The sequence below is a fragment of the Drosophila takahashii genome, chromosome 3R (assembly GCF_030179915.1).
Source record: "Drosophila takahashii strain IR98-3 E-12201 chromosome 3R, DtakHiC1v2, whole genome shotgun sequence".
Classification (NCBI taxonomy): Eukaryota; Metazoa; Arthropoda; class Insecta; order Diptera; family Drosophilidae; genus Drosophila; species Drosophila takahashii.
In genome coordinates, this window is record NC_091681.1 from 27,612,116 (window position 1) to 27,626,089 (window position 13,974).

The 13,974-nt window shown below is 41.9% G+C and overlaps 1 protein-coding gene across 2 annotated transcripts in view; it reads right to left on the reverse strand.

Annotated features, from left to right (window-relative positions):
- Jupiter (microtubule-associated protein Jupiter) overlaps window positions 1-13,838 on the reverse strand; it is a 30,551-nt gene extending 16,713 nt beyond the window's left edge. The window contains exon 1 of one of the 2 annotated variants that reach the window (XM_017143518.3): window positions 13,640-13,838. In XM_017143518.3, coding sequence (XP_016999007.1) covers window positions 13,640-13,683 — 44 coding nt within the window. In that variant the 5' untranslated portion in view covers window positions 13,684-13,838. The remainder of the gene's footprint in view (window positions 1-13,639) is intronic. The other variant, XM_017143521.3, reaches the window with a different exon arrangement.
- Window positions 13,839-13,974: the final 136 nt, after the last annotated feature.

Genomic DNA, 13,974 nt, shown 5'->3' on the forward strand with positions numbered 1-13,974 from the left:
TCTGTAGAACAAACATTTAAAATACCTAGGTATTATCCTAACTGTCTTCGTAACTTCTCTTCCTTCTTCAAATCACTTATATTTCCCTTGAGACATTGGCAGATCTGACTTGCCCTGGGATGGAGCAAAAAGGGGAGGGGGGGATGCTCGAAATGGGGACTGTGGGGCACAAGCCCACTCCATGCGGTTAAAAATAGGAGAGCTCCATCTCCACATCTCCTCCTCCTCCTGACACTCCGCCCAGCTCTTGCTTAATAGTTAAGTGTCGCCTGATATTTCCCCAGGAGAAGTGCAATGGAACTCACTCGAGCACACAGATATGCACATACACACACACAGTCGCCACTCGGCGCACTCACATTATTTCGAGTACAGTGGTCGCTGGCAAATTAAGAGCCCCTGGGCCTTTTATGGTAATAAATTTCCGGTTTTTTAAAAATATGGCTTTTACCTTTTTGGCGCTTTTAGACACTAAATACATTTAATCACATTTAAGCGGGCTTTCTCTATGGCACATTAAAATATATGGGCTTTTAGTTGTGGCCTGTTTTACCTTAGGAAATTTACTTTATTTTATGTTATACCCCTATATACCCCTTATATCCAGAGAAGAGGAATTTGTAAAATGGTTTTGAATTTTTGGTTAGATATTAAGTTCTAATATTGGTTTCTTTTAATAAAATAGATTTTGCAATCGTTTAATATTAATAAATATTTATTTAATGTGTGGAATATTTTGAGTTATTTAAGGATATATTTTTTGGATAACCACTGTGATTGCGTGTGTGTGTCTAATCTCATCGAAGACGTCTGCAGTCCCCTTCCCTTTCCCCAACCTCCGCCCACGCCCCTTTCTTTCGACTCTATGTGGTGCCCGCTGTCATGTGGACATGGAGGTAGTTAAAACATCATAAGGCATACAAGTAGGGATGGATTGCAATTGCAAGTACAAGTATGAGTACGAGTATCTAAAACGTGGGCAGTGGCAGCGGTAACTGACAATTCAAGTGACGCAGCGGCAAGCCCTGATGATTATAAACCAGGCATCGACACTTCGCCTTTGCCAAGCAGACATTTCTTTGTCGCATACTGCGAATATTTAAGCCAATAAATAATTTCACTGCACAAAGTGAAATTTCCGGCTGCCGAAGCCCTGCATAATTACCATGATGGATATTTTCTTCGCGTACGTGTCCAACATATGGAAATTTAGCTATATCTATAGTATTTGTGACATTCGGAAATGCATTTTCCAAGCCATATTTATGGCCTTAACTTTCGTTAATTAAAAAAACTTTACACTCACTTTTATTACTCACGCTCTTTTCATTTTTTTTGGCGCTGCAAGCGAAGCTACCGGGCTACAGGTGGAACAATTGAGAGCCTTTAACGATCGTGTGAAGAAAAGCTCAAGGCTTTTTCAAATGGATTTGCAGCTAGGATCCAGGAAGCAAATATATATTTTATCTTCTCATTTGCAGTAAAACTTTTAATTTAAGATTACAACTATAAGGGTTTCTAGATGCAACCGATCAACGACCCCAGAGATCTCTCAGTGCAAACAGATTTCTTTCATCTTTCACTTACACTCAACGTATCTTTAGCCAAATTGCGGATGGAAACAACAAAGGAGCACTGCCCCTGTGTACCTACATTTTTCACATATGAATAGTATTTAGTTTTCTCTGCGGGCCATTGACTGACCACCGAAAAGTCTTAAAAGCGGAGATTAAGTGGAGCAATTAGGAAAACGTGCACTGCAAACAACCGAAACCAGCGCAAACAAAAAAAAAAGAGGAGACGGGGAAACAGTGAGCTGAAAGCCATCAAAAAGCGACTTTCGGTCAGAAAGGTGAGCGGTTACCGGTGGGCTATCCATCCGTTGCTCTCTGCTCTGGAAACTTGGCCATGCCCCATCCAGCGTTTAACGTTTAACATTCAAAATTCCCCTTGCCACATGCCACGTTTAGTTCGGGCTAACAACTCACTTGCTGCTGTTGCTTCTCTTGCTGCTGGGAAATGTCTTGGAAATTAATCTCTTTTTTGGCTTGGCCAGTTTATCATATTATTAAGGCATTAGCGGCCGCCTCGGGGCCCCGGCTGCAAATCGCTGAATCGGGGAAATTATCAAGGGAAATGCATCATCGTCGGCCGAGGTAAATCTTTTAATCAATCTCCATTTCCCCTGGCGCCCTGGGAAACCGTTATTTCCCCCATTTCATCGCAGTAGAACGAATGAATGCAATGGATATGGCCAACAACACTTTCGCTTTTCGCTTTTAAATGCCTTTCGTAGGTCCAAAGACCCACATATATGGAGGGTTTAAATTGGAGTTTGGCCCAAACCCCGAACCCCAAACCCCGATTCCAAATTGTCTTTTAATGATGGCCAACAATAGCGCAACTTCCTTGAGTGCATTGTGTGTATACGCACTCGCAAACACTCACCTATTAAAGGTACTAAGGTAACAATTACCAGAGCAGCACAAAAGCTAAGCAAAGCTGGCGTTAAATTAATGCTTTAATTTCTTTTGACTTTTAACTTTTCAACTCTTTTCGGCTTCGTTTCTTCTAGAGAAACTTTTTAAATACACTTGGAAAAAAGTATCAAAGGGATATTACTTTTTTACTCAATAAATATTGAACTTAGGTGGTGAAACTCCTCTAATTTGAATTCTCTATAAATTATAAAACTAAGTTTTTTGAAGTTAGATGATGGTTTGAGTAATGAGAGTTCGACTGTATATGAAAATACCAAAGTAAAAAAATTTATACCTCATCATTGAAAAACCAAGCTCATCAATTTATAACTCGGAAATATTCAATAAATAACTAATTTTAAAGATATTTATTTCGCTGTGTACCCTACCCCAACTGGAAACTCCCCATTTTAAAAATGCGTGAGGTCCAATTGAAAACTTTTGTTTGTACACAGCCAAAAAAAGTGAAAAAACCGCCTTGAAGTGAGCGCATCGAGCAGGAAATGTTGCTAAATTTGTTGGACAGCGCCAATATGCAACATCTCCAGATGCATCTGTCTGCATCGCTATATATACGCCTGTTCATGCTGCGTCTGGGCAATAAAATGTCTGGCACTTGATCTGGCCAGACTTCCATAGCCATAAGGAAGCTAAAGAGCTGCTCCCGAGGCGTCTTTAATGGGTTCGAGATGAGCAGCAGACCACTTGGTTTGGCCTTCTTGTCTGCTACCCTATAGCATTAGCCCTTCCCCTACTATATATAAAATGCTATGCGAAAACTTTCAAAACTTGCATTTCCAGGGCAGGAAATTCCTTGCTTATCGATTGAATGAAAACTTTTTGAGAATTATCGTAATCGGTTAAGGTAAGTTTGCTTTACCGCCACGCCCATTCAACTGCAGTACCATTTGCCTTGACATTTTCCCCGTCCCTTAAACATACATAGCAAAAGAAATTTTCACAAAACTTTTCGCGGCAATGGCAACTTACATATGGGAATGGGAATAAAAACAATTCGAAGTAGGTGGCTCTATAGGCCAGGGCAAGGTCTGTAGACAGGCCCCAAAAAACGTTTTCAATTAGATGGCATAAACTTTAAATTGGGCATTCTCGGCGATAAATTAAAGTGAAATTAAAACAATTGATGACTTTGCGGGGCTGCATTCCTATAAGCGAACTAATTCCGTGGATTCGCGTGGGTTGAAGACCTCAAAGCAATTTTATCAAATTGGGATTACAATTCCGACTACAGTTGAACTTTTCTCACTCACTAAATTCCCCAAGTTGGAATTTTTTGTTTTTGTTTTTTATAACTCTATAAACGTGGAAACGGCTAGCTCTATAAATAAAACTGTGGAAAACAATTTCTTTTGGAATCCTAACACAAGGCATTGGAAATGTGCAGTTAAAACTCGCCAAATAGCTAACAGCTAATATAAAAATGGGTTATAAATCCTGAATAATTTTAAGAGCTACATATAACATTATTTCTGTAACTTCAAGGCTATATAAGTGTAATAACAGTGTTTTATTTTTAGTAGCTGAAAGTCTATTAAAGCCTAGATTATTAATGGAACTTTATGGGAGGAGGTGGGTTATGGTGGGTTTGAATTACACGCGTTCGAGATGCGATGAGTAATTGCACCCGCAGCAACAGTAGTTACAAAACTCTCCATCTGCGATGTTATTCAAATGCAACAATGCCCGCGATGGCAATGGACTCGCAGCTATTCCGAACCCCATCTGATGATCGCATGTCTCTAGTGCATTCAAGGCAAGGTATTCCTATTTCTATTCCCCCAATCACCCGCCGCTGGGAAACGGATAATGGTCAAGTGCAGTGCGTGATTCGGCGCACTCCAAACTTCAGCTCGAATTGTATTGGATAGTATGGGATGGGATGAGATGGGTTGGGAGCTCAGCTCAGCGGACTGGGTGTTTGCTTAGCCATTAGCCCAAAGTCGAGGGGCTAGCGCCGGAATTGGGGATCAATTTGGGCTCTTGATCGGCTTTAGTTTCGGTTCCCGAGCTGCGAGCTACGAACTACAATTTCTCCCCGCACCAAATGTCGAGTGAAAAGTTTGCACATAAAGCCAGCCAGCGAAACGGGGGGCTAAGTCACTGAGGAGCGGCCGCTGAATTATTATTTGTTTATTGAGCGAGTGAAAGGCAAGCCAGGTTTGAATTTGTTCCACTGTCTGCTTAATTAAAAGCACTAAGAACGCATTCGTCGAGTTGGCGACTAAGTGATGCCCTGTATTTATTGCTGTCTCGCTGTTTAATCACGAAGAAAGCTGAAAAGAAATGAGTGGGAGAAGAATTGCAACTATTCTGATATTGCTAGAAGTACGAACGTGATCATTCTCAAAGAGGCGATAGATATAGATATAGTTATAGATATAGATACATTTCAAGTCTGTTTGCTTTGGATTTAAAAATGTGCCAGCCATGCAAATTTATTTTACCGTCTAAGGGCACTTAAAAACTTTCTAATCTTTAAATGTTATATTTTTAAATATTCTTGATTATTATTTAATGGCCAGTTCTAATGACTACCATTTGAATTTAGCTAAATATGCATGACCTGTATGGTTTAATAACCCATGAAACCTTTTACAGGAGTTCGCCTTATAAAAACGGTGGTCTGAAAATCCCTACTAATTACCAAGTCACGTTTTTGCTGACCTACAAAGGACTCGAGGAAGTCAGGGCTACTTTCTATATATATAAACCTCCAAGATTGAGGAATACACCTGAAAAGGTTTGTTATTCTTAGCTTCCAACAAATCTTCGAGTACCGGGCACAATTAACTCCAAGACAAGTCGCAGACCCCAAGCAATGTCAACGAATTTATGGCTGATTCTGGGAAACTCACGTTTGCCGGTCGCTCCGCTGACTAATATTTCCGACCAGAGCGTTAACGCAGTTTAAAAGCCACTAAAAACGGGTTGGGGGAGATGGAGCTGGTGATGTTGATGGCGATGGTGATGGCACAGGGAAATGAAAATGGGCGGCGGTTGAATGGAGCGCGTGTGTGTCAGCACTTTTCACATTCGTGGTACGTGGTTCAGCCAAGAGGAAAATGCAGCTGTCGTCGGAGTCGCGCTGGAAATTCTTTTCCAGCTTAGAGCAGATCTTAGATAATCCGCAAGCCAAAGTCTGATGGCTGAATGCATTGCCCATTTCCCAGCTAATTGAAATTCCTGGAAACTAAATCAAATGTTAGATGAAATGCGTCGAGCAACTGGTTCTCACTCTGTAGAGTATACGCATCGCTTTGCTCCACTCCCGGATCAGTTGGGATCAGTTTGGTTTGATGATGTGTGTGGCATGCAGCTGAGCCCCAGTTTCAGCCCGAATACGAATACGAATCCGAATTCGAATCACAATCCCAATCTCATCTCGCGCCTCATCTTTGGCATGCCAACGGAACATTAACGCGAGATGATATATATATATAGACTCTAAGGAGCCATTGATCTGATCTCTGCTCCATTCTCTCTAAAACATGGCCCAGAATCTACGACTTCTGCCGCCTCAAATGCATTCCATTCATTATGATTACTATTAAATTAGGAATTCCCGTTCGTTCTCTACTCCTTTATTTTCCACTCCATCTTTCGTTCTGCAGCTCCGCTTGATCGTCTCAGATGCGAATCATTTTCGCTAGCAGACTGCGCTCATACGACGGTAATTATTTACGCCGATTTCAGTGTGCAGATAATGCCGCAGCCACAGCAACAACAATTGTGGCACGAACTGAGCTCCAAGATCCCCCGATCTTCCCCACCCTCCTCACCAAGCAAAAAAGAAAAAAATATTAGACAAATGACTTAAGTTAGCGGGGAAATGGTAGATCGTAGAAAATGTATTGCAACAATCGCAGCTAATGCAGCACGTAATAATTCGACACTCTATGGCGGATTTGTAATAAATTTTGAGCAGTTATAAAAAAACGATCGTATACCGAAATTCGGTCTATAAACCAAGTTCAATTGAGCTGCATTAGAAAGTCATTTCAATCACGCCAAAGCATTCTTTCAAATCAAAAAAATAGGCAATAAGTGGAGAAATATGTTTAAATGCCTATCAATAAATTGTTAACCTTTTATAGTACCATAAAACCTATTAAAATAAAGTTACCTAACAAACTCAATTCTTTCTCGCAGTGCATGAACTGCATATCAGGCTCTATCGATCATCTCTGGTGGCTTCCCCATCTGGCAACTGGGACAGACATTCCTTTTCGGCTAACTAAATGTGCAAAATGCAAATTCACCTCGCCGAGCAGTCCATCATTTCCACTCATCAATCAATCAATCAAATTCGCACCACGCCAGCAGCTGCAAACGCACTTATCGATAGATCACGGCTCCAAACACTGACATCGATATTCCCCAATTGCACATAAATTGCAACTGTCATTTCCACATTTCAGAAATAAAGAAGCAAATACAAATAGAAGCCTCAACTCTGTGGCTTCTTTGAACTTCAACTTATAAGGCTATATAAGAAAGGAATTCATCTGTCGATCTTTGTTAAAAGTCGTTGTCATCTTTTCTCCCTTATCTTTCTTATTTTTCTTCCTCTTTCATAAACTTAAAATTTGTTTAAATATTTTTCAAATTTTTGAATCTAGGCCGATTTTTATCTGTTTCCTATTCTTTTTCATCCATTAAGATGAGTTCCGCTCTGGTAGGAACATCCTTACTGCTTTTATTAATCCCTTTAATTTTAAATTCATTCAAAATTACAAGTCATTTTTAAAGTAATTGTTTTTATCTCAGTAAATTTTAAATTTTATAATACAATTTTTACTTAGGAATCACATTTTACATAGGCCAGCACTTAAGCGACACCTAGCGTATTCTCTTTACACTAGGAGTAGAGTTGCCAGACCATAGCAGCTGTGGCGCCACCTAGCCAAGCCTAGAAAACTGCCCGTTTAGATGGCGCCACTGAAAATGTGGCCCATGATAAACAGAATTTCAAAAATCAATTTAAAAACAAGTTAAAATAATATTGATAGTAAAAATATAAATTCTTGAAGTTCTCCATATAATTTAAAAATAGCTCACTTGCCTGACTCACGTCTAATCTCTATTTATGGCCCCTCATTTGACCTTAACCCCTGGCTGCCTGCATGCTGGGTCAATAAATTCAGATTTGTGTGTATTTAGGCAGCCTTATATGCATCTCTTATCTTGACCGGCTGCTATCGACTCGCTTTGTTTACATCCGCTTGGATTTGTGGGCGAGACGACCATAATAATAATCAAGGAAACTCAAGCTGAGTTTTCGAATCGCACATACAATAGGGGTTCCCAAACAAACAATTGAGACGGATTTCGGTTTTAGGCCTGATAAAACCCATCATATCAATGTGTTTTGTTTTTACCCCTTGAAGAATTTGTCCCACAAATGCCCGCATTTCGATTGTTTATGTTTTTCAATCAACGCTGGATTGGGAAATAATTCCAGGAATTAAGTTCCGATAAGGGGAAGCGCAGAAGCCGAAGAAGTGGGGCACCTGCCGCACAGCCGGTTTCTCATCTCGTGCGATTCTCCCAGAGCGACAAAAGAATTTAGCGGAACGGAAGAAAGCGACGATGGGCTGGAGAGTGGAGAACCTGTTTCTTCGATCGTTTCTGGAATCGACAGACGACCTAGCTGATCGCTGATCCCTTGGCAGCAATTTGAGGAAGCCAACGACGCATCTCCTTCGAGATGCTCCATCATCTCGGCGGGGACCACTTGGCACAAATGACGCGGCACAAACGGAGGCTCCTCCCCGTTTTTGCCTCCTCGGATGAGGATGAGCTGTCAGAGGCCATCGGATGTTGTGTACATTCTGTCCTCCACTCCACTGTTTGCATGCGAATCTCGGCTTCTCCATTTCAGAGTCAGAGTGTCAAGAGTGAATGAACTTTTGGGGCAACAACACACAAGACAAAACTTCTCTTGTCATCCTCATAATCATAATGATCATCATCATGCAGTCAATGGACTTGGCTTAAACTTGGATCGCTATCCGCTGCAAGTCTCCTCGCAATCTAAACAGCAGCTGTGTGCTGTGTGCTGTGCCAATGATCTGGCACAAAAGCGGGGCCCCAGAAACGAACGCACGCTATATATCTCAGCTTTTAAATAATATGGAGCAAACATTTGTACACCAAGTATGCAAACATACATATATGCACTCCAAAAGACAGTGGGTGATCGTTAAATGAAAATTAATTGGCTGCTGAGACACAGTTTCAATTAATTGAATGTCAAAATAACTCATCTTCAGACTCAAACGAATGAGGCTCGCATATTTTGAGATCATATACATATTTCTTCTTAATAATTCTAGAACTGCCTTTCCAATTTCTCTGAACCCCTGATTTCCAGCCCTTCAAAGGACGCCCTACTGTAGCTGATATAAATTTATGAATTGTGAACTGGTCTTTTAAGAAGTCAACTTTAAATTATCGCCCAGTCGAAGATTCCGCGATGGGCGTTGTCGGAACTGAAAACAATTTGCATGGAATAACCCAGATTGTGGCCATTGACTCGATGGATCGCATTTCGCATTTCCAGTTCTGGTTCTTGGCGAAAGATCTTTAAAATGATCTCTATGCAACTGGGCCTGACCAATTAAGCGTAAATTAATTCACTGCCACAAGATCTGCAGAAATCGGCGAATAAATAAATGTCTGGGGTGTGTCAGAGTCAGAGACCCTCGAGAAGTTTCCAGAGACAAAAGAATCTTTTGAATGAATAATATATAAATGTGCTCATAAAAACAACGAAACAAATGAAACTACAAAGTGGGTGTAATATAACATTCCTCATTCCTTCGGCAGATTCCCGCCTGTCTGAAGGGTTTTTCTTCCCCGCGTTCATTAATCAAAGGACATGCTAAAACCGAAATTGATTTAATTTGTGCAAAATCCCGGGGAATTGCAACCCTCAGTCTGAGAGGCTTCCATAGCTGGTGGTGGTTGCAGTGGCTGCCTGAAAATCCCCTGCAGGCCAAAAGTGGAGTAGCAAATTCACTTTCACAAATCTGAGCTCCTGCTCCAGATCCAAAGGCCTTCGGCGACCAGACCAGTGCATTTCCAAATGCAGCAACGACACATGAGCAACCCTTGCGCAAAGCAATTGCCTTGCTTTTAATCCTTGGGGGATTTCCTTTTTTGTTGCAAACGGGGGTGGCGTCTGTATGATTTTCAAGGTCCAAAAGTCAGCCGACAAGGGCAGTTTTGCCTTTGCATTCTGTGTGCCCTGACATCGAGGCATCGGCATGCAGGTGGTAGCAGCGGCAGCGGCGGGTTAATCGCATAATTGAGCAGCCCAGGAGCAGGCGACACACACTCATCAGTGATTCACAGCCAGGCGAGCGATACGTCTGGCTGCAACAAAGGAATAACACACCCTGTTCAAGTCTCACAAAGAAATCGCCATGGAACGTGTGAAGCCTGCCGATTATTGTGGTGGATACAGCCCACAATGCAAATATGTATGCACAACTTATAAATACATTGGATCGGATCCGAGATGCGAGATTCGAGATCCGAGGCTCTCGCTCTGTGTGGGAGCAATTCATTTAACCCGAGCTGCAGCAGCTGGCGAAACTGCAAATTGCTGGCAACACAAAGAGCGAGGCTGAGAAGAGAAAATTGGCTGAAAGGTTTTCCATCAGCGGCGCTGCTGAGTCAGGGATCCGCGTCCCTGGCTTCGGCAGTAAATTCATAACCAAAGGGAGTTGGTTGGGGCCAGCTGATACATATACACTTGCGGTTGGAATAATAGCGCAGCTAATTGAACTTGCACCATCCAGGTTCTTAATTTCACACCCGGAAGATTTCTTCTTAAATTAAATGATAAGTAACCATTCTACTTGGAAGAACTATTTACCAAGGCAATAAACCTGTACAATAATATATAAAATAATTCATATCACCACAATTTAGATTTTAAAAAAATGTAAATAATGCCCAAGAGCTATGGCTAAAAAAAAATTGGTTCGAGGCAATTTGTAATTTCCTCAGAACCAAAAAATAAATAAATAAATAAATAGATAAATACTAGGAAAAACTCCTGCGTGGTGATATTTAAAACAGGGAAGTTAACAAGTATTTTTAACAGCTCTTTGTGATTATCAATCATTATTAACAAACCACTTTTACTGCGAACTAGTTTAGACCTGCTATTTTTGTGGCCGCCCCTGTGGAGACAAACAGAGGGCGTTGAGAAAACCCATAATGGTAATCGCCCATGTACAACAACAGCCAGAAGGCAGCAGACTCGACGCAAACAGATCGTTCTGCAAATGGCAAGCTGATGCAGATAGCTATGCAAAACGGGTAATCCAAACGGCCGGCCTTATAAGGCGGCCAATGGTCCAAGCCAACGAGAAAGAGTCGCGTTATTATTACTTAACAACAATTACCGAAAGTGAGCTCGAGTGTCTGTGTGTCTTTGGCTTTGTGTGCCCAATTATAGAGGAAATGTTGCCGAAATTGTCACTCAATGACTGTCGACTTCCTTGGCGCAGATAGAAGATACACAGAAAACCCAGCTGTCTGCTCAGTGGAGCGTTTAGTATTGGCCCCGCACAAACAGCCTTGAGATCCGATGGGGTTTATGTACTGGAACTACGGCCAAATAAGGACATCGCAGTGACGTAAACATAGACTTACCTGCAAAGAGATAGAGAGCAAACAAAAAGTCAGTTAGTTAGTCTGTTCTAGTTCTTCATTAATCATCTATAAATTGGTCTGCCTTTCGGGCATGACTCACGGCTGAAAAATGAAGATCTCCCCCCGGTGAACAGGAAACGTGACTCGCTAGGGCTTCCCTAATTTACTCAAAAAAACCATTTATCTACCGGGCCCACCCTGACCAACATCAAGAGCCAAATGCATTTGGAAAGCGGCCGGGAAATGGAATTGCCGCAGATACCGAGGACATGACAGATATGTCCTACTATGGCCTCTGTCGGGGTTGCTTATCGTGGGTTGCATGCGTCAGTGACAGACTAAACTCTAAAACTCCTCCTCTGGCAGTACACTCGAAAAAACTATTTATAACCCATTAAATGTATTAATTTTTGATACTTTTCTGCCATTTCAGTGACTTGTATATTAGTATATCTGTAAAAATTCGAATTTTCTTTGGTTAATAAATTTTTCCAGTGCACTTTTCCTATGTCGGATTAATGTGGGCCCGTCTGTCTGCATTTTGGGTGCGGCTAGGCTGGCAGGCTGACAGACTGGCTGCATTCTCCGTTTGTGCGGCTTTCTCTGGAGGTTCTGCCGGGAATTAGACCCATTGACTCATTCTAGGGCTGCGCCCAATCCCGAACTCAGAACCCAAACCTAAACCCACTGCTGGCCAAACTAGTCGCGGCTAGGCAATCAAAATCGACATTTAGTTTTATGGCGAGTCAAACAACAAGAACAAGAACAACAACAACGAACATGCAATGTGTCCCGAGTTCAATGCACTTGCCACTCAGCCTCAAACTCTGCTGCAGTGGCTCTTGGCCAGATACACAGGCCATAATACTAGCGTAGATCGCGTGACTATAGTTAAATATAGTTAAGCACCGAGAGTATGGCACGTGACGATATTGGGCCAGAAAGTATCCCCCATAAATTGTGGAAATGGTGGGATATGGGATATACCGGGAAAACTACAATTTGGTAGGACTGTTGGGTAGGAGTGTGCCCTTAATCACTGGCCACCACTGTGGGCAAAAGGGAGCAAAGAAGAAACGAGAACGCCATCGATTTCGGTTGCAATTACTCATCATCTATCGCGGCAATTACCCGTATTATGATGATAAGTGCGAATCGAAACAGCTGCAGGCAGATTTCCGAGTGACTCAAGGAGGCGATTTGGAGCAGTGTTCGCATACTTGGCTACTTCTCCCGTGGAATCCGGAAATCTGGCAAAGGTCAAGAACGGGAAAGCTGACGAGTGTTCAGAAATAGCCAGGGAATCGGTCTCCAATAGGGGAATTTACCGTTTAAAATTAGTTTATTGCTTGGGTACATAAAGCACTATCATAAACTAGATATTTTTGAGCTCTTTATCACTATTAATAAACCATGGAAAATGGTCTATAAAATTATTCATTTAAAATCTACTGCTGCTAAATTTTGAGAAAGACTTGTATGTCGTGAATTATTACTAGAAAACAGTGCTTGTTTATAAGAAACGTCTAGCACTCCTTGTACGCCTTATTGATGGTAACCTAATACTATAATTTGAAGTAATTAGGTAGAAATTAAAAAACTTGAAAAATAGATTCTTTACCTAATTTCTAGAATTTTCAAGACTCATTTTTCAGTAGACCACATTTTCGACAGTGGCCCGTACAGTTTTCCATCCGCTTTTCGCCTACTTCAGCTATTTTGTTAGTCGGCAGCTCTACAATGGAGTGATGACCAATTTGAAAACTGGCACAGAGAACGAAAACACAAAAACAAGCGCCACCTCGATTGCAGTCATAAAGGCGATAGAGATAGCAGGGGTGCGGGGCGGGGGGTGGGTTAGGGTCGAGATGTCCATCGGGTGATAGCTATGCTACATATATAATGTTATTGGGGGCGGGGGAGGGAAACTGGCACACTTGCTGACATTGCAGTGTGCACTTAACTAGAACCACCACTGTGCAGCACACTCACACAACCGCACAAACATATGCCTGTGCATGAACCAACTACTCAAAACGGTCAATTTTCCCGAGTTGCAGCTGAAGTAAAGTCCTATTGTCGGCGGGGTTGCCTACATATATCAAATATCGGTTGTTAAGGGCGTTTTCTGACGGGCCCATAACAATCAGGAAGTGGAATTTCCAAATCGAATGCGAATAATACCCGGCGATCCAAAAGAACAGTTAACTGTTAACCCATTAAAAGATCAATACACGCATAGTGCGAAATGTGAGGGGAAAGGGGAGAGCGGAGGAGAAGGAATTCGAAACGGAAACGAGGAATAGAATTGCCGGAGGAAGCAAACAAAAAAGCAACGGAACGATAAAAAAACATAAAATAAGGAGGAAGCAAATCTGCAAATCCCCACCAATACCACTGCACCGCCCACACACACACGCGTGGATTATTTAAAAAAATGCCGGCAACCGCCTGGTACTTCGATTACTTACTTGCTGCTGGCCTGATTATCGGTGCAATCAAAGTTGGAGATCATCTTGCTGTGTTAGACGTGAATTGACGCTGGTTAACGATTAACTGGAGAACTGGCACACACGCAACAAAGTGAACACACAAAATGCAGTGGAAATGCACGGAAAAAGAGCTGATGCCGCGACACGTTCGTACAGTTCGAAATGCGAATTAAATTTAAATGTGGCAGTGGCTGAGGGGGTTAATTAATACTTGGTTCAGTGTGGCAGTTGCATGGTTGAGTAAAATAAACGCATTATTTGGCGGCTTTTTCTGGCTTTTTTGGTTCATGTCTCAGCTAAGTCTGGTTTCCAAC